The sequence below is a fragment of the Callorhinus ursinus genome, unplaced genomic scaffold (genome assembly GCF_003265705.2).
Source record: "Callorhinus ursinus isolate GAN/ISIS: 27379988/994484 unplaced genomic scaffold, GSC_fseal_2.0 scaffold32, whole genome shotgun sequence".
In the NCBI taxonomy this organism is placed as follows: Eukaryota; Metazoa; Chordata; class Mammalia; order Carnivora; family Otariidae; genus Callorhinus; species Callorhinus ursinus.
In genome coordinates, this window is record NW_027397094.1 from 2,777,749 (window position 1) to 2,803,118 (window position 25,370).

The following is a 25,370-nucleotide window of genomic DNA, read 5'->3' on the forward strand; positions in this document are numbered from 1 at the left end:
CAAAAATAACCTTAAAATATTTACTTGATCGTCTCATCAGACTTCTACTGACAATTTCTGCCCTGCCTTTTTTGTACAGCCCCGACTTCTCTTTATTTTGATAATTTAGATCCTTTAACTTCTCAGTAAGAATGGGTTTCTCTCTCTCACCAAATGCCAGCCATGCAAAAGCCTACTGCTGTTGATAGACTGATTACAGTGAAATGAAGTAATTCCAGAAGAAAACTGGCTGAGGGAGCCATGGTCTCTACCATAAATTGTCCTAATGAAAGCCGTAATGGAGAGCGATACTCATTAATGACTTCAGTCATTACCAGACCATGCTGTTGGAACATCTTAACCAAATTATATAATCCAATTAATAATGACACTAAGGCATCATAAAAGATTCCTTGCTTCCTCTGTGGTAAAATTTGAATCTCTAAATGGTAATGCTGACAGAGTAATCCTGGGAGCACATCCTATTCTTGAGTTGGAAACAACATACTCACTATGCCCTTGAGTTCACTCAGTTCACTTTGCTTTTTGTCAGTCAAGCCCAGGGCCACGCCTTGGCTGACTGTCATTTTAGACAATACAACTTACAGTATGGTCTCACTGATCTTATAAATCTTGGCGTCAAACTCCTTTTCTTTTGGATGAGGGAATCTTTCTGTCTTCAGATTTCACTCCTAAGTGTATCTACCAGGAAACGAATATTCCAAAGATCAACTGAAAAGATGAGAATAGACCCTCCGCTGATGCTTGTGACAAGCAAATTGAGAGTAAAATATTTGTGCAACATGAAGTTTAAAGAGAGCACAGAACCCCTTTGAATGAGAGGCCAGATTGCTTGGAACTAAGCAACTGAGTCAGTGTGTGTGTGTGTGTGTGTGTGTGCGCGCGCGTGTGTGTACGCATACAAATGCAATCTTCTAAACCAGAGAGTTCAGATGACTTTGGATATTCAAACCGATACCACAGGAATGTTGAGAAGAATAGAGGTTTCAGGAAATCTGTAATTCATTCTTGACCTTTCTACTTGATCATTTGGACATCAGTACTTTTCAGGACTACAGTGGAACCAGTGGATGACTGTGAGCACCACTTTACCTTCTTAACTTAGAGTTCAAGCATCCTATTTGCCTCTGTTAAGTTTAATCTAGGATAATGTATCTCACTGATATCTGGAATAAGAATTCTAGCATATCTCTGTCCATACAACCATCAGTGACATTTCATATGACTACTTTTATCCTTAATGAGAATGCACTTCATGATCACTTACATCAATAAAATCAGCCCTCACTGAATATTTAGGGGAAACCAAGAGATTTCTCTATTGTCTTTTGATCAAAGGGAAGAAATAGGAATGAGTTTCCAAATATATTGGTTCTGAAATAATGATAACTGTAAGAATTAAAAGTGTATCTATTCTGCCTATACAATTTGCCAGGCACTATTCTAAGAAATTGCCATAGATTATCTCATCTATCCTTGTTGTGATATACTTACTATTATTCCTATTTATGTAAACTGAGGTACAAGAAGTTAATCATCTGTTCAATATTATGTTACTATTAAAGGCCACAGTTAGGATTTGAAATTGGGTTTTCTGACTCCAAAGCACATGTTCTTACTTCCGTACTATATTTGGAATCAATTGCTTTAACATCTGAAAACACTCCCAAGAGATTTGAAATGACTAATACTAAGCATTTAATGGGTTATTTCTTTTATCCAGTTTCCATGAAGGAGGATAGTCCATAGTACCACAAATATATTGAATGATTACAATATGTCAAATACTCTGCTGGGTGATAGAATAATTCATTTATAATCATAGGCAGCTGGTAAGGAAATAGCTGTGTAAAACTTCCAAGGTGACACAAAAGTATTGGTGATTTTTGATATCATAAAATATTTGGTATCTTTGAGCTTTATTTCTTCAAGTACTGTTTGACCAAGTCATGAAAGACCTTGGAACACATCTTGCTATAATTAGGATATTGGTGTAATCTTGCTCCATGATTGTTCTCAGTGCAGACAAACTGGATGGTTGGCATGTAAAATTCTAACAGAAGTTATAGTCAGTTGGAAACAAGTGAAATTCTTCCCCTCCCTTGTTTTTCCATTACTCTTTCTCTATTATTCTGACCTCTCCACGGCCTTCCATTACTACTCCCACAGCACCTCAAAGTCCTACAAAATTGGCCCATCACTTTCTTTACCTCAGTGGTAGATTTTCACATGCAGGAGAAAAAGCCATTTTCCCCTCTCCCTCTCTAGGTTCTTGGCTGAGACCCCCTGTAATGATGAGTTCACAGGAGAAAAACAAAATTACTCACAAAGATAGGAGACTCAAAGGCAGCCAGGCAGTTGAGGCTTCTATACATACCATCTTGGGCTAAGGAAAGGGACAGGTATCTGGGGCTTCAAAGAGGAGGAAGACAACTCACAGGATAATATGAAGAAAACGTGTTTGGTAAATAAATATTTGCCTTGACATGCAGACAAGTCTCTCCCATGAACAAGTTATTTCTGGTAATAACTGTCTTGCTGGTATAGGCCTCCTTTCTAAATTCTCTTACACTGTTAAAAGGGAGATAAAAGGCTTCCTGACTCTGCTGGGTCTTGATTGCCTTCACCTCTGGACGCCCAAGTGGCATATTTTGGGCTAGTACCTCCTGCTCCCCTACTCCTCCCTACTGAGGTAGCATTAATGATCCTATCTTTAGACAGTTAATTTGTTGTTCATTCCTTCCCCATTACTTGTATATGAGAATGCTGTTTCAAATATTAAAAGGGGAAAATGATTAAGTTAAAGCAGTTTTTTAAAAAATTTTTGTAAATTTGGTTGAAGCCATAAATTCTTGCATTCAACAAATAATTACTGAGAATCAGTTATGTTCTAGAAAATTTGCCCTGCGTCCACAACCCTGAGGAATAGAAGATCTGTCAGTGAAGAATCAGATATTCATAAACTGGCACTAGAAGGCAGAGTTATGAGGGTATATACCAGGGAACCTGAGGGTCGGAAATGGTTTCTTTGCAAAAGTAAGGCATACACCAAAATTTAAAGGATATGCATGTGAATGATGGCCTGAGAGTAAAGATTGGAAACAAGAAATACTGCAATATGGAAAGGTCTTGAGGTAGCTCAGGATGGAGAATAGAATGACTAAGGAAAAGCAACAAATCCATCTGGAATGTTGACAGCAAGTGAAGACACTGGGACAGGAGAGAAGGGGAGGCCACATCACACAGGTCCTGGTAGGCCATGCATGTTGGTTTTCATTCTAAAATGAGACTATGCGGAGGATTGTAGGTCATAAAAAAATGTTTTAACCTAAAAGCAATGGCAAATCATGAAAAGGTAAGCCAGTTTTTACTTATAAAAGATCACTTTGGATGAAGATAGCAAATTAAAGAGTGGGGCAAGATTGCCTGTAGGGAAAATAGCAAAACCTGTTGATTAGTCAGAGACTGGATCAGTGTGCTGACATTGGAAACTGAATGCAGTAGGTAGATATGAGAAGCTTTTTTCTGTAGGAATTAAAGTCAAGACTTGTTGATGGATTCAGTCCAGGCACATGAGGGAAATGGTTAGGCTCAAAGGTGACTGCCCGGTTTCTGGTTTATGCAGAAGTGTGCCATTCACTGATGTAACACATATTGGAAGAGACCAGCTTTGGGCTCAGGGTAACAATCCATTTAAGGCACCTTTGAAACTGCAAGTGTAGGTATCACCCGGGCAGTAGGATGCAGACTCAGAGAGAGCTCTTTGGCAAATCCAATATGGAAGTGATTGATATAGCCATAGCACCTGTAATATAAATATACACACAACAAACTAACAAACAAAAAACCCTGGGGCGCCTGGGTGGCTCAGTCGTTAAGCATCTGCCTTCGGCTCAGGTCATGATCCCAGGGTCCTGGGATCGAGCCCCGCATCGGGCTCCCTGCTCCGCGGGGAGTCTGCTTCTCCCTCTCCCACTCCCCCTGCTTGTGTTCCCTCTCTCGCTGTGTCTCTCTCTGTCAAATAAGTAAACACTAAAAAACAAGTAAATAGGTTTTATTGAAATTTTAATGAAAACATATTGTTTGGCCTTAAAAGGACATTTTGAAAATAGGCTAAGGTGGAAATGGGGTTTTCCTGGCCATTGTCAGGAAATGAGCGTGTTTAGACAATTTCAGAGTGTTGCCCTTCTGTGACCCATCTTTAGCATGCTCTAAGCTTCAGGCTACAATAAGAACAGCATATCACAGATTTAGTGGATTTGAAACCAGAATTTTATGTATTTTTCTAATACTTCTTTTTGGGTTTTAAATCCAACCTGTCGCATGAGATTATTTAAAAATATATGACTTAGGGGCGCCTGGGTGGCTCAGTTGGTTAAGCGACTGCCTTCGGCTCAGGTCATGATCCTGGAGTCCTGGGATCGGGTCCCGCATCGGGCTCCCTGCTCAGCGGGGAGTCTGCTTCTCCCTCTGACCCTAACCCCTCTCGTGTGCTCTCTCTCATTCTCTCTCTCTCAAATAAATAAATAAAATCTTTAAAAAAGAAAAAAAGAAAATAAAAATATATGGCTTATTGTCAGCTTGATGACAAATTTGCCGAAATATATCACACTGAGCATTCAGGCATTTGTATTCATAGCCTGCACTTTACAATAAATTGGTTATGGGAAGCAAGTAGGGGCCTAAGAGGTTAGAAATTTGAGGCATGAAAAACAGTGAATTTGTGATTTAACCAGGACAATCAAGGATGAAATCAAATAGATTAGGGAAGTCCATATCCAAGGTACAAGTGTCATCAGCTAACCTGTCTTTCATGTGCTGGACAAATTATCCTTGGGCCATAGAGAACAACATCGCCCAGCCCCCAGATTGCTTTCTAGTCTTCATTTTGATGTCCATTTGGATATTTCGCATACACAATATATCCCTGGCTATTCCATCCAAAATTACTTCCTTTTCAAGACAATTCTGAATTGAAAATATTTTTGTGCATTTCAAAACTAATTAATCATGCTTTCATGAATGCATCATTCCAAAACAAACATTTTAGCTGTTGTGAGCAATGCTATTAATAGGTTATTTTTAAATACCTGATTAATCTCTCTTCATTAACTTTGTGAGTCTTTAAAAAAATTAAATCACTTTTGGTTTGATCTCAAATAACTAAAGTATTTGTTAGATGTGAGACTATCTTACTGGGGTGGGGGGAATGTGGAGCCTGTTGGAAGAGGAAAGTTTAGGGAAAGTCTCCTAATGCAGACTGAGTGGGAGGAACCATGGTTGAGCCTCTAAGCTGGTGAAGACCTGCTGAGAACAGAGACTTCCGGCAGTTCTCCTGGAGGAGGTTCAAATGGGACATTGTCCCTTGGTGGATTGTGGTTCAGAAAAAAATCAACACACGTTCTTTTAGGACCATCTCTTAAGAATTGGTTACTAAGGTGGAATGTGATCAATATGATGGTTACTAATGTTACTAAGATGAATATGATGGAGAGCTGGTCTAAAGGAGTTCCTGTAAGGAAGACACACGCATCTTTACTGTGGTGTAATTTATCCGATGGAACATCTTGAGCACTGGAGGAACACAGAGAAGAGGCACTGAATCTGGACTAACAACAAGGAAGATTTCCTGGAAGAGGTGATGCTTTGCCAGGTTTTTTAAAAAGAAAAATAGAAGTCAAGCCAGAGGAGGAGGGAGGGCATTTGAGCAGACGAGACACAGCCAACATGAATTGGTTTGGATGTGGCTAGAGAATGGACCGAGTGGAGGGGTAAGGGGGTTAGTTAGGGCTGGGAGGTGGGGAGTCACACATGGCTTATCTGAGTAGAGAAGGCATATCCATACATTTAATGATACCCAGCTGGTGAAGGGATACTCTTGAAAAGTAACTACACTCTAAAAGACAAAGGGAAGAGATGTTTGGTAACCTGAGAACTGCTTCTGGTAAGAACTGGTCAGGTTTCGTTTATTCTCTTCTGCACAAATGGCCTCTGCTTCCTTGCGTATCCCCTTTCCACTCCGCACATGCATTGTCTCTTTTTGATTTTAATCATTTATGTTGTCAGTGAACTGATTAAGGCGTTGCCTCCACATGGACCACATTGCACTACACCTGTGTGGTTGTTTATGCATCTTTTTCTCGCTGGTCTGTAACCTGTTTCACCTGAGACCCATTCCCACCACGTTCAGCGCAGAGTAATTCATCCACAAACTTGCCTGAACGAGTGAGTAATATTCAAATGCGTAGCAGAATACAAAACGAGATGAAAAAACATGAGACCGTGAAGTAAAAGACAAATTCCGAGTGGGGATGTGGGCAAGTTTTCATGAAATAGGAGAAATCACATTCTACCAAAAGGAGCAGAGCTTTGCTGGGCGGAAGAGAGGCAGAAATGAATTCAGGTAACAGAACTTCCCTGAACATACAAAGTATGTCCCAGCAAGAGTCAGGGGTCTGATATGGCTGAAGGGCACAGTGCTTAATTGTAAATAAACCATGTGGAGACCTGACGTCTTTTGAAACATTGTCCTAAACCAATTAGGTTTGAAAAGCTTTAAATGGTATCCTAAGAAAGTTTTTACTCCAAAGGAAACAAGTAAGCTTTTGTGCTGGAAACGGTGCATGAAAGTAATTCTCATGGGATGAATTGAGGAACACAGGGTGATGACAAAGCTTCTGGGAGGGGGTGAGGAAATCACTGCAAGAGCAGGGGTGACAACTAGTGTATACCGGGGGTGGAGGGAGGAGGAAGAGCATAATGAGTATGAGATATTGAAGATCTAAAAATGTTGTGACTTGGAATTCCTTGAATACTGACAAGGAAGCAAAGAAAAACACTGGAGATCTCTGAGATTTTCAGCTTCATACGAGAGAGCATGTACCTTACAGTATAGAATTGTGCTTGCTGAAGTCTTGATTATTCATGTCCATGTCCATAATAAATAGAATTCGAATGAATGAACAAATGAATGCATGAGTAAATAACCTCGGAATCTTCCAAATAACACACATACTCAGATGGCTTAAGCAAACCTGGTTTACGCTGCAGGCACAGGAGTATGCCATGGACCTGTAACTGCCTAACACAGCCCCATCAGGCTCATGGGGTACCTCCTCCGAGAGCACTTTAAGTCTCACGAGCGTACATGTGACATCTCACGGGCAAAGCCCTCACATATTAATTATTATGGATATTTTAGCTCATTGTGCTATTTATATGTTCATTATCATGAGACTCTTGACAAGGCATTAGCAGTCTTCGAAATAACAAATTAGTCATCTCTACTGATGGACAGGCACTATCCTTAAGGTTCGTCCAACGGATAATAGACTGTTCGTAAGTAATTGGTATTTACCTTTTCACAGGAAACATATAAATGTACTTTGTAGTATTTTCAAACCAACCCATGATAAAGTTTGGAGATGCTAATGCCACATATTATCAAGTTACTGTGTTAATATTACATTAGGATTGGAAAATCTGTTAGAGGGATTTTATGTATTTCTTTTCCACAAGTCATTATGTAATGTGTCTGTTGTTATATAGTGCTATTTATATCTTTCAATCCACACTAAATATATACATATATTCTTTCTTCCTTTCTTTCTTCCATTTTTCTGATCTGCTTCCATTGATGACTCTATACTTTTGACTCCAGACTGGCAATATGAGGGTAAGATGACAAAAATAAAAATGCCAAACAACCTCATGAACATTGCTTGTCTGTCTTTGTTTTATTCTCTTTAGAACATTATTAAAATTCTATTCACTCCCTTTAATTAGCCCCTTTATCACAATTAAAGTCCAATTATGTTTGTTTCTGTTTTGAAGCTTTAATTACAATTTATCCTTGTTAATCATTCCTTTATGTTATTTCATTGGGTTAAATTACCATCCCATTATCTCTGTCCTGAAGGACTTCTGCTCTCCAGTGGTCTCTGCTGGTGTTTTCTCAGTAAGATTTGAGTAGTTTTGTGGTGTACAAAGTGATTGTGTTATGATGTTATAGGGAATCCATGTAGTTCTCATGAAAATTTTTTAAGCTAAAATATTATTAAAAATAATGATGCATATCGATTTGATTGTAGGATTTTTCTTTTTTAAATACCAATACATACCTCAATGAATTTCATACCAGACTGAGTGCCCTACGGTTGTTCCATCTTATCTTTGGTTGTTTTCTCTCTTTAGATTGCAAACTAGCTAGGGGAGGACCACCAGCCACCATAGTTGCTATCGATGAAGAGAGTCGGAATGGTGAGTGAGCTTCAAATTTTAAAAATGACTTCTCTGAGAGGGACTTCTCCTTTCAACCCTAGATTTGTTACACGTGGAAGTACTAAATGAAAGCTGCAGCCCAAATCTACAAACAGCACTCCCTTAATTTCTTCCCTGTATGGGTTTAAATTAGGCCATATGCTGGAAATGCTTTACTTGGATAAGATATGAGAAACTTCTCTGTGACTAGAAAGGTTGTTCATTCTTGATCATAAAGGAGTATTTTACTCAGGGTCAGTCCAAGAGTGCATCCAGATAGGGCTGGGATTTTTCTTCGGCAATAGGTAGAGTTGACTATCATGCATACAAACACCTGGTCACCTAAGTAAGATACATTGTGTTCCTCCAAAAGAAGTGGACCACAAGGTAAGGCTTCCACCACCGCTTACACTGGCTGAGGTCTGGTAAGGTTCAAGCTCCATAGCCCACTAGACATGGCGATTTATGAATGGTTAATAGGAAAACTGAAGATTCTTGGGAATAGAGAACCTGACCAAAGGTTCTGAGAGCAGAGGAAGAAGCTTGAGTGTTGGTTCAGGTTGTCTGCCATAATGAACAACTAATACCGAATCCATATTACATTCTTCAGGAAGCACTTTTCCTTATCAAAACCAAAAATAAATAGAATTGGTGCTTTGTTCTACAACTCTCTCCGAGCCTCTTTTAACTTCAATGTGTGAGTCTTTACCGATTTTTCTCCTCTGTTAGGGCTGCAGTAAAATGATATCTCTTGAGTCTTGGTTTCTGTTTCAAACTACTCCTATGTGTGTGAGTGTGCTCTGAGGCTCGGTTTGTCTACTAATTCCATAATGGACCTTCAGTTGGGCTTCCATTGGGCTTGTTTTAGTTCTGCTTTCTGTCTGTTTGAAAAAGTCTGTCTTCCAGATTTATATATACGTATATATATGGGACTTATTAGAGAATGATCTTTTTTTTCCTAGAATTTAGCCCACATATATTTTGAAGCCTTCTCTGACATATGTAATACCTTCATTGTGCCATGTTAGAAACATTCCTTTACCCCTTTGAAGAGTTGGTGTAATTTTTTTCTTCTTGCATATCCTTTGGAGTCAGCTTAAAATGTCCATAACATTGCTGGCCTCTGTTTAAACAAAATAAATTATCTATACTAAATTTCAACATTTAAAAAAAATCAGAAAAAACTTGGGTGTTCTCATTATTTTTATAAAAGCCAGTCTGTACTGAGCACAAAAGCATATAAAGTTGATGAGTTATTATAATGTTTTTGAATAAATTGGAAGTAAATCTTATGTGTCTACAGAAAATGAAAAAAATATGGAAAATTTTTTCACACATATGGAAAATGATGGTTTATTTATCATTCACTATTTTTCAAATACAAATCTACAATATTTCAAAAACAAATCTACAAGGAAAACAATTTGTCTTTTTAACCAGAGACCAAAAAGGAAAAAAAAAAGTGATAGAAGGCCACTCTCTATTTTAGTTTCTTTAATGTTCACTGATTAACTTGAATATATAAGCTGAGTTGAACTAAAATACTTAGTTTTATTAAATGATTTTGTTTTAACATGTAATTCTATACAGGGCTTATTTTGCCAAATATCCCCAGTAATGATGATATTTTACCTCCTTATTACGACTAAATCCCATTTTCCAAAGGACCAGGAGCTCTGCAGAGATAATGCCGTAGAGTGCTGTATTGTGCATGTGATAAACCGTCAATATTTGTGTTGTAGAAAAAGTGACACGACACAGTGTAGTAACGTTGTGTTCTTTAATTGGCATATTTTATAGAAACTGCCAACTCCTCAGAATCCTGCCAAAGTCATTTGAGTGTCATCACAGGGAATATAAATACTTGTCTAGAGACTAAATGTTTGCAATTTTATTTTACATTAAATTTCTAAAAATATGATCAAGTGAACCTCTGCCAGAGATTATAATATAGTGTGCAGTCATCCTTGTCTTGAAAGTCTGAAGGAAGCAATGCATGAGAATGTGTTTCATATTTTTCTTCAGGCAATCTAGGAAACTTCCAGTAAGACAGTTAATTCTGACCCTGCTCTTAAACTCTCTTAAATTCTCTTTTTCTGAATCTTTTAATTGGTTGTAATAAAACATGTGCGTATTTGATTTTACCAGTATAATACACATCATTTTTAAAGGTTCTGGGACTTCTTAAAAGAAAGGCAGGGGAGCACCTGGGTGGCTCTATCGGTTAGGTGTCTGACATTTGGGTTCAGCTCAGGTCATGATCTCAGAGCGATGAGATGGAGCCCCACATCGGGCTCCCTGCTCAGCATGGAGTCTGTTTGACATTCTCTCCATCACCCTCTCCCTCTGCCCCTCCACACTTCTTGTGCTCTCTCTTTTTCAAATAAAATAAATAAGTAAAATCTTTAAAAGAATAAGGCAGAGCAAATCCTTTATTAAGCCAAAATAGTAAGTTTATTTTGTGTCAACTTACCTTTGGTTTACTTTATTGATGTCTACAGGTAAATAAGATCTATTGCTAAATATGTCCTCCACTGAAGTACAATTTCTAATAGCTCAGATTTAAAAAAGAAAATCTGTACTTTATTTTCTTATGTAAGTCATTGAGGTACGTTTATACAACGTCCATTATTTGTCACGTGCATCTGCATCATTCATAATTTTTAGACTCTGGGGGATGGGAATATTTCCTCTTTGTGAATATGTACACTAAATTCATTTGCACAAATACATATGTTTGAGAGAATTAAAACTGTAATGGGAGGAGATCCATAAACTTCTTAGTAACTCTGGACTCTATTAGATTCTTCCCCTCTTTGATCATTATTCTCAACAGCATACTAATGACAGATTCTTTATCTCACCACGATCTGAACCAGGAGTTTATTTTCATCAGAACTATAAGAAAACCAAGCTCAGGAGTTTTAAGGACGCAGAGTCAACACAAAAATAGCTATACGCTGGCTCCTGACAACCATCAGAAAGCTCTCAAGTTGGTACATAGAGCATGCTTAGTGTGCAGTCACATTTAGAGAGGAGAATGCATACAGAGAAAAGGACCTGGACATATTTTCTTGTTCAATAAAATGAGAATATCTAAAAATTCCTTCTGGAAAGCTTATGTCCACACAAAAGCCTACACATGGATGTTTATAGCAGCTTTATCTCTAATTTCTAAAACTTGGAAATGACCTAGATGTACTTCAGTAAGTGAATGGACAAACTGTGTATATACAGACAAATTCAGGGTAAAAAACAAAGAGCTGTCAAACCATGAAAGACATGGAGGAATCCTTTTATAAAAATTAATTAATTTATATTTTAATTGCAGTATAATTAACATGCAATGTTACATTAGTTTCAGGTGGACAATATACTGATTTATCTATTCTATACATTACTCAGGGTTCATCAAAATGAGTGTACTCTTAATCCCTATCACCTGTTTAACCTGCACCACCCCCTGCCCCTGCCCTCTGCTAACCACCAGTGTGTTCTCGGTAACTAAGAGTGGTTTCTTTGTCTCTTTTTTGTTTCCTAAATTCCACATGAATGAAATCATATAGTATTTGTCTTTCTCGGACTGATTTATTTCACTTAACATATATCCTCTAGATCCATCCATGTTATTGCAAATGGCAAGATTTCATTTTTTTATGGCTGAGTAATATCCCATTGTATATATATGCCCCATCTTCTTTATGCATTCATCTATCAAGGCATACTTGAGTTTCTTCCATATTTTGGCTATGATAAATAATGCTGCAATAAACATAGAGGTGCATTTATCTTTTTGAATTAATGTTTTGGTATTCTTTGGACAGATAATCAGTAGTGAAATTACTGGATCATACAGTATATCTGTTTTTAACATTGTGAGGACTCTCCATATTTTCTACAGTGGCTGCGCCAGTTTGCATTCCCACCAACAGTGTATGAGGGTTCCTTTTTCTCCACATCCTCACTAACACCGGTTGTTTCTTGTGTTTATTTATTTATTTTTTTTTTATTTTAGCCATTCTAACTGGATATAAGATGATATTTCATTGTGGTTTTGATTTGCATTTGTCTGATGATGAATGATGTTGAGCATCTTTTCATGTGTCTGTGAACCACCTGTATGTCTTCATTGGGTAAATATCTGTTCTAGTCTTCTGCCCATTTTTTAATTGGATTTTTAAATATTTTGGTTGCTAACCCTTTATTGGATAAATCATTTTCACATACCTTCTCCCATTCAGTAGGTTGTCTTTTTTTTTGTTTTGTTGTTTCCTTCACTGTGCAGAAGCTTTTCATTTTGATGTATTCCCAATACTTTATTTTTGCTTTTAGTTCCCTTGCCTTAGGAGACATATGTTGCCACATCAGATGTCAGAGAAATTATTGCCTGTGTTCTTTCCTACGATTTTTATGGTTTCAGGTCTCATATTTAGGTCTTTAATCCATTTTGATTTTATTTTTGGGTATGGCGTAAGAAAGTGGTCTAGTTCCATTTTTTTGCATGTCACTCTTTAGTTTTCCCAACACCCTTTGCTGAAGACACTTTTTCCCAATGCATATCCTTGCCTCCTTGGTTGAAGATTAATTGACCATATAATCGTGGGTTTATTTCTGGGCTCTCTGTTCTATTCTCTTGATTTATGTATGTATTTTTGTGCCTATACCTTACTGTTTTGATTACTATAACTTTGTAGTTTGTCTTGAAATCTGGGATTGTAATACCTCTAGTTTTGTTATTTTTCAGGATTGTTTTGGCTATTTGGGGTCTTTTGTGGTATCATACAGATTTTAGAATTATTTGCTCTAGTTCTGTGAAAAATACTAGGTATTTTGATAGGGATTGCATTAAATCTATAGATTGCTTTGAGTAGTATAGACATTTTAACAACATTTGTTCTCCCAACCCATGAACATGGAATATCTTTCCATTTGTTTGTGTCATTTCCAATTTCTTTCATCAGTGTTTTACAGTTTTCACAGTACAGGTCTTTTACCTCCTTGGATAAGTTTATTCCTAGATATTTTATTATTTTTGATGCAATTGTAAATGGGATTGTTTTCTTAATTTCCCTTTCTACTACTTGATTGTTAATGTATAGAAATGTAATGGATTTCTCTATATTGATTTGGCATCCATGACCTTACTGAATTCATTTATCAGTTCTAGTTTTTTTGGTGGAGCCGTTACTGTTTTCTATACATAGTGTCATGTCATCTGCAAATAGTGGAAGTTTTACTTCTTCCTTATCAATTTGGATGCCTTTTATTTCTTTTAGTTGTCTGGCTGCTGTGGCTAGAACTTCTAACACTGTGTTGAATAAAAGTGGTGAGAGTTGACATCCTTGTCTTGTTCCTGATCTTCCAGGGCAAGGTCTCATTTTTCACCATTGAGTATGATGTTACTGTGGGTTTTTTATATGGCCTTTATTATTTTAAGGTGTGTTTCCTCTAAACCTACTTTGTTCCCTCTAAACTTGATGTTGAGTACAACATCATAAATAAATGTTGTATTTTGTGCAATATTTTTCTGCATCTATTGATATGATCATGTGGTTCCTATCCTTTTTCTGGTTGATAAGGTGTATCACAGTGATTAATTTGCAAAGATTGAACCACCCTTGCAACGGTGGGATAAATCTCACTTGATCAGGGTGAACATTTGTGGTTTTGTTTTGTTTTGTTTTATTACAGTATATTAATTGTCAGGTTTGGTTTGCTAATATATGTTGTGAGGGATTTGCCTTTATGTTCACCAGAGGTATTGGCCAGTAATTCTCTCTCTCCCTCTCTTTTTTTTTTTTTGTAGTGTCTTTTTCTGGTTTTGGTATCAGGGTTACGCTGGCTTCATACAATGAATTTGGAAGCTCTCCTTCCTCTTCTAATTTTGGAATAGTTTGAGAACAGGTATTAACTCTTCTTTAAGTGTTTGGCAAGAATTCATCTGTGAAGCCATCTGGTCCTGGACTTTTGTTCATGAGGGTTTTTGGATTACTACTTCAGTTCTCTCTCTCTCTCTCTCTCTCTCTCTCTCTCTTTCTCCCCCTTTAATATGAATCAGGCTAAAGGTTAAACAATTTTGTTAATCTTTTCAAAGAACCAGTCCTGGTTTCACTGATCTGTTTTATTGTTGTGTTTTTTTTTTTTTTTTGGTTAAGTTTCTATTTTGTTTATTTTTTGCTTTAATCTTTATTATTTCCTTCTTCTACTGGTATTGGATTTTGTTTGTTCTTTTTTAAGCTCCTTTATGAGTAAGGTTAGGTTGTTTATTTGAGATTTATCTTGCTTTTTGAGGTAGGACTCTATTGTTATAAATTCCCTCTTAGAACAGCTTTGCTGCATCCCAAAGATTTCAGACCATTGTATTTTCATTTTCCTTTGTCTCCATGTATTTTTTAATTTTCTCTTTGGTTTTTTAGTTGACCCATTCATTGTTAAGTAGCATATTATTTAATCTCCATGTATTTGTGTTCTTTCTAGATTTTTTTCTTTTAGTTGATTTCTAGTTTCATAGTGCTGTGGTCAGAAAAGATGCATAATATGACTTCAGTCTTTTTTAATTTGTTGAGACTTGTTTGTGGCCTAACGTGATCTATTCTGGAGAATGTTCCATGTACACTTGAAAAGAATGTGTATGCTGCTCTTTTAGGATGGAGTGTTCTGAATATATCTGTTAGATCTATCTGATCCAATGTATCATTCAAGGTTACTGTTTCCTTATTGATTTTCGGTTTGGATGATCTTTCCATTGATTCAAGGGGGGGTGTTAAAGTTCCCTACTGTTACTGTACTACTATTGACTACTTCTTTTATGCTTGTTATTAGCAGCTTTATGTATGTGGGTGCTCTCTAGTTTGGTGCATAAATGTTTACAGTAGTTGTATCTTCTTGTTGGGTTGTTCCCTTTATGATTACATAGCGTCCTTCTTTGTTTCTTGTTAGAGTCTTTGTTTTAAAGTCTATTTTGTAGATGTAGAGGGATCTTAAATGCACATAAATAAGTGAAAGAATCCTATCTGAAAAATCTATCTATGTATGATTCCAACTGGAAGGGTAAATTATGGAGACATTCTTGAAAAGGCCAAGTTACAGAGAAATTAAAAAGTTCAGTAGAGTCTGGGGGTGAGTGGGACAGAGATAAATCAGCATATCACAGAGGAATTTTTGAGTGTAAAAATACTCTGTAGGATATTTTAATGATGGATTTATGTCATCATACTTTTGTCCAAACCCATAGAATGCACAATACTAAGAGGGAACCCTAAGGTAAACTGTGGACTTTGGGTGATTATGATGTGTCAGTGTAGGCTTATCCTTAATTTAAAAAAAAATAAAGTACCTTCCTGATAGTGGTGTTGATACTGAAAGATGTTATGCATGTGTGGGCACAGGGGAATCTCTGTCCCTCTCATTTTTTGTCGTAAACCTAAGACTGCTCTAAAAAAAGTAGTCTTTAAAAATCTTTCTGGAAATATATATTCTAGATTCAGTGGACTCCGAGCTCCTTATGGCATTGAGTCCTTACTGGAAGGAGAGAGGAGGAGGTACATGGGGACCATCAACAGTCTGCCCCCCAGTTGCAGCTGTGTACAGCAACAGTGGCATGGCTTCCAAACAGGTTTGAGAACATCCAGGTCAGGCTAATACTCAGAAACTGGGTAAATGCATAGGCAGTGCTGAGGCAAGGGGAAAAGAAAATGATTTTACGCCCGGGTTAGAACATAACACTGTGGTTGTACAAAAATGGAAAGATTCAGAGGCAAAAGGATATTGCTATCTAAGTGAGGGATTCAAGGCCCATCCTAAAGGTCCTTTATAGATTTCAAGTCGAAAAGGTATTGTGGGCTGACAGCAAATTTGAGAAATGAACGATGATGCTGAGTGACTCTAGAGTTTGAAAGTAGCTGCCAACAAAGGAGGCCACAGGTGACTCAATGAGGAACTTTCCTCTTCGTTCTCAGGGAACATTCCAAAGCCAAGGTATGAATGAGGTTGAGGATTAGAGATCCCTACATGCTTCCTGGACAGGAGAGGAGGTTATAGACAGGAGTGATGACTTCAGTTGGTCACTCCTTCTGCAGAATTGCTCTAGTCCAAGTGCACAGTTAGGGGAGGGAAGGAAGGGATGTGGAAGTTGGTCCCTCACTTGAAACAGTTATGGTATGAGGGGTATTTAAGTTCCTCAGCATTCTTTTCCTTCCATTGCCCAAACCATTAGACTTGGAAGAGGAGATTACATTTTTATGTTGATGTTTTTCTTTCCTTATGATTGTGAATTACATACACTTTAGTTTCTAGGAAGGAGTTAGTCAGACTGCACCCTGCACACCTCCAAAGGGCCCCACGTGGAATTACACACACTTCTAGTAAAATATTTGAAGAAATGTTGTTAATGACTGACATTGTTATCTGGACCTGTCATTGGGCCATGTTTCTTCCAATGTGTCAAAACTAGGACTCTGATTTAAGATGTCCCTAGATTTAATTCTCTGTCTCATTGTCCCTGTCTCTGTCTCTCTCTCAGTTCTATAATAAATATTTTCATTATTTCAAAAGAGAATATAAGTGAGTGTTGCCTACATAATATATATATTAAATAAAATTTGAATTACAAGGTACCTTCTGAGATATTAAGCTTTTGAAAAGTTGTATAGAGTTTTACTCATGAAAAAAAGGGAGGAAGAATCTGGTAAGTATGTCTTATGAGAGGGTTTGAAATGTTTTTTTTTTTAAAGTTTTATTTTATTTTATTTTATTTGAGAGAGAGAGAATGAGACACAGAGAGCACGAGAGGGAAGAGGGTCAGAGGGAGAAGCAGACCCCCCGCTGAGCAGGGAGCCCGATGTGGGACTCGATCCCGGGACTCCAGGATCATGACCTGAGCCGAAGGCAGTCGCTCAACCAACTGAGCCACCCAGGCGCCCTGAAATGTTTGTTTTAAACCACTACTTTCTGTAAGCACTTTAATTCCATCTCTTTTGTGCATTGTCATCTCATTGCTAATGTAAACAGTATTTGCCTCTTGCTTTGATGTCTTCATCAATAAATCCCAGAATAATTCTATATCTGAACTATGGAAAAATTAAAAGGCAAAGTTAAAACAAACAAAAGAAAATACGGTTTTATGCAGATGACTCTGTACTGCACATTAGGAAACACAGCAACCGTAGCAATGAACGAAATTCTGCAAAGATTAGGGTAAATTAATGGATGACTGAACAAGTTTATGAAATACTGATGTAAGACTAGTATTTTGTATGGAGTTATGAAGGATTATCACTGATGACATCAAGCAATCGATCTTTAGCCTAATATGGGTGTTTTGGTTTTTCTGGATAAATAGGAAGAGTATTTTCTTTTTGTTTCATGATTTATAACATTCTAACTTGACTCTTAACTGCCAAAGAAATTACATATTTTCATGAGACATTAGTGGTCTTCTGGCTAGATTGCTGGTGGATATTGCAGAGGACCAAAATCATGATTATAGAGTTCCTTATTGTCATTTTATTGTTGACTTTCCCCAGTCTTCACTAAGTCATTCTGAGTTATTGCCAGTGAAAGTTGTACCAGATATGAGGAAAGACATTTTTTCCATAAATTATGAAGGAGTTAAGTGAAGCTATCCAAAATACATTTGCCAATGTCAGACCTAACTTGATGCAAATATATATATATATATATACATATATATATATATATATATATACACATCATGTCCAATTCTTCAAGTATTTTAATCCTCTTATTATTGTGCCTATAAGACAACAGTTATAAGAGGAAACATTTTGGCTCTGCTCATTACTGGTGAAGCTATAGATGCAGTGATGCATCCTGCTTCTTTCCAAAGAGTCATTTTCTAAAAGGTCAGCAGCTGCAAACCTCCTGAATATATAACTGTTAAATGAGAAGTAAATAGAAAAGTTTCTAAGCATTAAGGAAATAGGTTGCTACTTATCTCCTTAAGTTATCTAGAATTTTATTGACAATGAATCATATATTATAGTTCATTGATGATCTTTCTTTGCTTGTTTGTTGACTAAATAGCACCAAATATGCTGTGGAATTGCTGGAGTAATGGAAGGATCATCAAACAAGGGGCAGGAGAAATGCACAAGGCAGACACAAATCAGAAAGGCCAGCAAGCCAGGGCTTTATATGAGGAAGGCAACCGTATGAATGTTAGTAGCCCCTCATTTACTGTTTAAATTTCAGAATGCTAATGTTATTAACAATGATGAAAAGATTAAGCAGTGGAAAATAAACTCTGGTCTCTAAGGAAGTGAAAAGTACATTAAAAATTCTAATTCTATTTTTCCAAATTGTTTAAATCCTTTATTTTAATCACACATCTAATAGAATAAGGCTGAATTGTAGAAAATTAAAGTGTGTCACACACACTCAAATACACACACAATCCCAGATGATGCTGTTCTCATGAGAGTATCTAAGTCATAAGTCATTTACTATCCTTATTAAGGCAAATGATGGAAGCTGGTATTGATTTATTTGCGTAGACTCTTGGAACTCAAGCCATGGGCCATGGGCCATGGTGGGAAATAAAAATGAGCTTTTGCATTAGGAGGGAAAGTGTAATAGGTTCTATCCACTTGTAACCATGTAGAAAAGAAGGCCCTCCATTGATTTTTGTCAGAACAATAGGAAATTCTGTATATTTAAGATGTCATTCTAATTTAAATTTTGATTCCTTTTATGATCCAAACAAAACACATCTGTGTGAGTCATGTGGCCTGCAGGCCACCAATATTTTGACTTCTAATTTAGGCAGCAAAGACAAGAGAATTGAGTTAGGATGATGTAAAAGACAGATTCTTCTACATGGGAGAAGCAGCATCCAGAGGGTGAGTCGGCTTTGAGTTTTCTCTGCATATCCCAGGCACTCTTCACACTTATGTTGTGTAATTTTTGAGTTTAGTTGGGGAGTGAGTCCCTGATGGAAATTATTTAGGAACTCTGGGATGGAAGAGGCATCAAAATTAATTCCGGGGGATATTCTCTGCCCAGAACCTTCTAAGAAATGTTGACATCTGTTCTTCCACATGTGTGCTCTCCTTGGACTTGATTCCACCATTCCCTGCACCCCCACCAAAGACTTTTCTTCCCAAATTTCCCTGAGTCATGAATGGTTCTTTGATTTCTTCTGTTCCTTATGATCAACTATTGGCCACTAGATTATTGACGGTTTATACTGAGACATGGAAATGTGAAGTGGGTCAGTACTCTCACTTCTGAATAGAGAGGAGTAATAAACATTGTACACGTTATGAAACAGTAAACTGGATGGTATGAAACATCTCTTAGACTTAACTCCTCTAGAAGTTTTCAAAACAAATGTTCAAATGCCGTGTATTTCTGACTGGAATTGTTAATGTAATTCAATTAAATATGCTTGCAAGTGTGCCATGCATGTTAATGAATATGAAAGTACCTGATATCTCTTTATCTACAGCTACTTCACAAGACTGTGAAGGATGCACTAAAGTTAGCATTTATTTTATATCTGTATCAGAGGATGCAGTTTTAGCAAATAGATGATACTTATTCCTTAGAGCAAATCAGTTCTTATTTTTTCTTTCTAGGTTCCATGTTTTGCCAGACAGTAATTCTTAGCTCTTATGTCTCAAGTTCTAGCTGCTTAGCACTGAATGCTCCTTCTTAACTCAGGACAACCTGGAAACAAGGCTCTTTCTATGACAAGAGCATCAGACAATCTTTTCCCTGCTCTTGTTTTGGCCAGTATTTTTCTTGTTTGTTTGCTTTTGAAAATTTACAAATCTACAAAACAGTTCTTTGGATTTTTGCATGTGTGTGTGTAGTTAAGGGGGTTGCTTCTTAAAATGGTTTTGGGTAGGAAAGGAATAGTTACCAGTCGAGGTGTGCAAGGCGAATTATCTTCCCAAATTTCTCTTCAGGGTTCATTTACTATCCTTCAAAGTGTTTATTTAGAGATGTGAAAGCTCTTCTTGGGAACAGACTAAAGGTTACAAATGAATTCAAAACAAATAAAAAACAAAATGAATAATTTAGTTGCTGCCCTTGAGATTTTTGTCCGAGATCTTAGTCACAGTCAATTTCAGATTTCTTTGTAGAGAATAAGCTGTAAGCAACACTGTTACAAGCAAAGTTGTCTTTTATTTTTTCTGTGTCTAATGACCAATTAATACCTCCCCTAGGTTTCCATGCTGTGACAAGTAGCAATTATGAAAACGTATGTTTTATTTCTATTATTTGAATATTCTTTTGACACCTTGAGTTTTACTCTCTCTAAAATGATGCCCCATGATGAACAGGCTCTTGTCACTTAATACCATTTTTTTTTTTTTACATCTGTTATGAGTCCCGGAAGAGAAATAATTATTTCAGTTCGATTTCAGTCTGTTTCAAAATACCACCTAAGCCCTAAAAAATATTGTGTTTCTCCATCCTTTTCACCCTTTACCTAATGCTACTCCTTGCTCCTTTTTTTTTTTCAGTTGAGGCAAAACAATTAAAATGATATCTGACTTTGAGAAAACTAAGTACCAGCAATTTGGAACTGAATAAAGAGATCATTTTTATCTTCCCACATAATCCCAATTTAGCTGTGCACAGGATGTATTTCTAGATTAGAAATCCCTATTCTTTGTATAGGAACATCTTTATCATTGTAAATGAATGAAATATTGATAGGAAACTGTAAACAGTCTTATAACTATTTTTCTGTTTTTGTCTGTTTTTTAGAAACCTTCAGATAACATCTTTTGGGCTTCAGTTTTATAAAAGTGCGGGGCTTAAATTAATATTTTTGAGATGTTATGTCGTATTTTAAGAACTAATATGGATTTAGCATTCTTTCCCATAGTATGTCTGTCTTTAACTTAAATTTTAGTTTTTAAATTACTGACTATTAGTTAAAAGTAAGGCTTGAGGAAGATGTACTTTTTGATTTCTGTGATCCAGTCATTCAGGAATGGTGCAAATACCCCTGGTATATGTGAGAGAAACTTCTGTGAGTTTTAATACATGCATAAGGCATTTAATTGTATTTATATTAACCCAGTGGTTGAGAAACAAGGAGAATCCTCTGTAAATATACAGAATTCAGTTAGACTGTAAATAAAAATCCATGCATTTGGGGAATTATGGGATGGAAGGCGAACATGTAAGCCTGTGGCTAATATTTTTCTGCCAATGACTAATGGGTACCTTTTATCTCAAAGGGGGGGAATATTAGGATCATTTATAGTAGATTGCAAGTTTCATGAGAACAAAGAGTGTATCTGCTTTGATTCTTTGCTATGATGCCAGAATGTAGTGAAATGCCTGCAGGCACTGAAAAAAAATCTATTTTTTGACTGAGTGAATCATTAACAGGAATCCCACGAACACCAGCTAACATCAGAGTTAAATTGCACTTACCTGTCTATTTAGGAGAGTTGAGAGCATTATTATCATTAAGATTTTTCAAAATAATCCACCACTAATTACAATTCACTGTGTACATAGAAGAATGGATATTGTGTCTGTATTATAAGAAGAGAAAAGAAAGAAACTTAATAGAACAGACTAAAACAGCTTGTTCTGAAAAGTCTAGTACTCCAAATTTGCCATCACTAGACTCAATAGAAACCTAGATCTCAATAAAAAAATCTTAACATGTATTGTTTAGATCTGTTGCCATGTTTCCTGGGGTCTACACCTAATTGTAGGCCATAATTCCCCAATTATACAAAAAAGAAAAAAAAAAAAGGCTAGCCATTATGCAAAAGTTAGCCTATTTAAGACATTGTAAAGTTCTAGCACAAACTTTTGTTTTCTGTTTATTTCCAATTGGATTTTAATATCAAAACTACATGAGATATTTACATTGTTTAAGTAACTGGAGTTGTTGGTATGATAAATAAGTGAGAGGGAAGTTATAAATGCTTATATTTACGCTTAAAATGTCATCTCAACACTACTATAGTTTATGTACAACTATTGTTTTTGTTTTTAATCATTAAATCCTTATTTACACTGAAAAAAATGTTCTTTTTAATCTGCATGACCATGTCTAAAATGATGGGACATGTTTCTTTGGTGTTTAGGAAATAGTTGTGATACTGTTTACAAATAAAAGAATGTTAATATGTATAAAATGAGGACCCTCACCCCCCAGTGCAGGCAGTGAGGTACAAACAACCCCCTACCACCCCCCCCCATGGCTGTTGAACCAGTGGAATCAGAAACCACCACCAAGCCCTCTCCCTGTTGTCAGGAAAAAAAACTGGGTGAGTTCAGTTCTGGGCTGGTAGTCATGCACAAGAGAGATTCTAGAGAAGTGTAGCCTTCCCAGAGGGAGACTCCAACATACCGATGGAGAAAAAAGAAAGAAAGGAAGGAAGAGAAAAATTTGCTCATAGCAGTGGAGGCAGCAAGAGAAACATTCCCGGATCCCCCCTCCTTCAAGGAGACACTGAAAGAGGCTGGTTTGTCAGTGGAGGTGATCTCTCCATCAGAGGGAAAGGGCATGCTCCAGCTGGGGCCGGGGGGTGGGGGGTGGGGGGGTAGTGGCTGGAGAAGCCCACTCCTCCCCTCCAGCTCCTGGAGCTCTGCCCCTGGGGGAGGGAGGATACTGAGAAAGAGGCAGAGAAGAATTTCAGATGGTGTCAAAGGGATTGTGTTCTGCAGGAAGTCCACCCACAAGCCTCTGGGAGTTCCATCCCCAGATTTCTTTCTACTGGGTCTTCAAGAACTCCAAAACACCTGTGCTACACCCACACCTCCCCGCTCTGTGGTTGGCTGCTTGTCTGTGCTCCCAGGTGCACTCACAAAAATGAGCCCCAGTAAACAAGGAGCATGAAAAGGCCACGGTTGGTGGGGGCAAGGGACAAACTACAAACTTGAGCTATAGCTCCACCTCCTGGATTCCAAAGAGAGGTTTCTAATAGCCAGCTGGGTGAAATGGAAGAACCAAAGACATAAAACCTTAAAAATCTGCCCACAAGAGGGAATAAGAAGAGTAGAACAGATGTACTTCTGCAAAGACAGAAAACAAAATGAAACAAACCTCACATAATGACACCACCATAGTATGTAACGATGCGTCTGCTGAAAGCAGTGGGCAAAGCGTTAAAGAGTTATCAGCTACTTCAAATATGAAAGCAGACACGCATCACTACAAGCGACATGAAAAATCTAGGTAATATGGCATCACGGAAAGAAAATAATAATTTTCCAGCCACCAAGTCAAAGGCACAGAATATTGCAATCTAACGGATAAAGAATTTAAAGTAGCAATTTTGAAGAAACTCAGTGAGTTACAAGAAAAATCAGAAAGTAGCAATTTTGAAGAAACTCTGTGAGTTACAAGAAAAATCAGAATGACAATACAATATGAATAAAATGAGTTCTCGACCAAAAAAGTTGAGATTATAAAAAAGAGAAAGAACAACCAAACAGAAATCCTGAACCGAAGAATTTGGTGAATGAGATGAAGAATGAAACAGAGAACATCAGTATCTGGGTGGACCAGACAGGAGGAAGAAAAAGTGACTTGAATGATAGGAAGTTTGAAATAGCAGGTAAGAGAAAAAGGAAATAAGATTTTAAAAAAGCAAAGACAGCCTATAAGAATCACCAAAATCCAAAGAATGACAAATATTAGAATAATCAGGACTCTAGAAGAAGAAGAGATGGAGAAATAGATAACAGATAAATGGATAAATAGACTCAGCCCTCTATTTAAGGGTCTATTTAAAGAAAGTCTATTTAAAGAATAATAGTCTCACAAAAATGAGCCCCAGTAAACAAGGAGCATGAAAAGAAAACAGGCCCCAGGCCATGGTTGGCGGGCAAGGGACAAACTACTTAAGAGTCTATTTAAAGAAAAAATAACTAAAAAAAAAAATAAATAACTACAAAATAGAGAAATGATAGCTGAGAACTTCCCAAACCTGGGGAATGATTTGGACATACAAGTCCACGAAACTGCACCTATTATCTCAAAGCAAAAAGACCTTCTCCTAAACACATTATAATGAAATTGTCAAAACTCAATGATGAAGAAAAATCTTAAAGGCAGCCAAGAAAAAGGGAGTAGGACCTACAGGGGAACTCTTTCAGGCCGTCAGCAGATTTCCCAACAGAAACTACAGGCCAGGAAAGAGTGGAATTTAAGATCACATATTGACTCAAAGTGAAGGGATGGGAAAAGATATTCCCTACAAGTAGAAGCCAAAAGAAAGCAAGGTAGCTAATACTTACATTGGACAAAATCTAGACTTTAAGCCAAAGATGATAACAAGAGTCAAGGAAGGTCAGTATATGATGATAAGTAGATCAATCCGTTTAGAAGATATAACAGTCATAAATAATATATGCACCCACCATTGGAGCACCTAAATATATTAAGCAAATACTACCAAATATGAAGAGAAAAATAGACAACAATACAATAACATTAAGGGATTTCAGTACCCCACTTTCATCAATGCATAGACCCCCCCCCAAAAAAATGCACAGACCACATAAAAAATCAACAAGGAAACAATGGACTTGAACCATACATTAGACCACATGGACCAAACAGAGATCTTTAGAACATTCCTTCCATCAGCAGCAGAATACACATTCTTGTCAATTACATATAGAACATTCTCAAGGAAAGATCAGATGGCAGCATACAAAAATATGTCTCTGCGAATTTAAGAAGATTGAAATCATAGCAAGCATCTTTTCCTACCACAGTAGTATGAAAATAATAATCAACCACATAAGGAAAGCTTGAAAACATGTACACACATACAGAGACTAAACAACACACTCATGGACAACCAAGAGGTCAAAGAAGAAATCAAAAAGGAAATCAAAGAATACCTCAAAAAAAAGGGGGGGAGGAAGAAAAGAAAAAGGGAATACAGTGTATCTAAACCTATGTGACACTGCAAAAGCAGTTCTGAGAGGGAACTTTATAGTGAAAAATACATACAGAAATCAGAAAGATCACACAAACACACAAAAATCTAACTCTATACCTTAAGAAACTAGAAAAAGAAGAACAAAATAAGCCCAAAGTTAGAAGAAGGAAGGAAATAAAGAAGAGAGGGGGAATAAATAATATAGAAAAAAATCAC

At 37.0% G+C, this 25,370-nt stretch overlaps 1 protein-coding gene across 1 annotated transcript in view; it reads left to right on the forward strand.

The window, feature by feature from the left end:
- Positions 1-25,370, forward strand: part of PCDH15 (protocadherin related 15) — a 1,645,434-nt gene that overhangs the window by 950,558 nt on the left and 669,506 nt on the right. Inside the window, exon 5 of the mRNA XM_073878941.1 lies at positions 8,194-8,259. Coding sequence (XP_073735042.1) covers positions 8,194-8,259 — 66 coding nt within the window. The remainder of the gene's footprint in view (positions 1-8,193; positions 8,260-25,370) is intronic.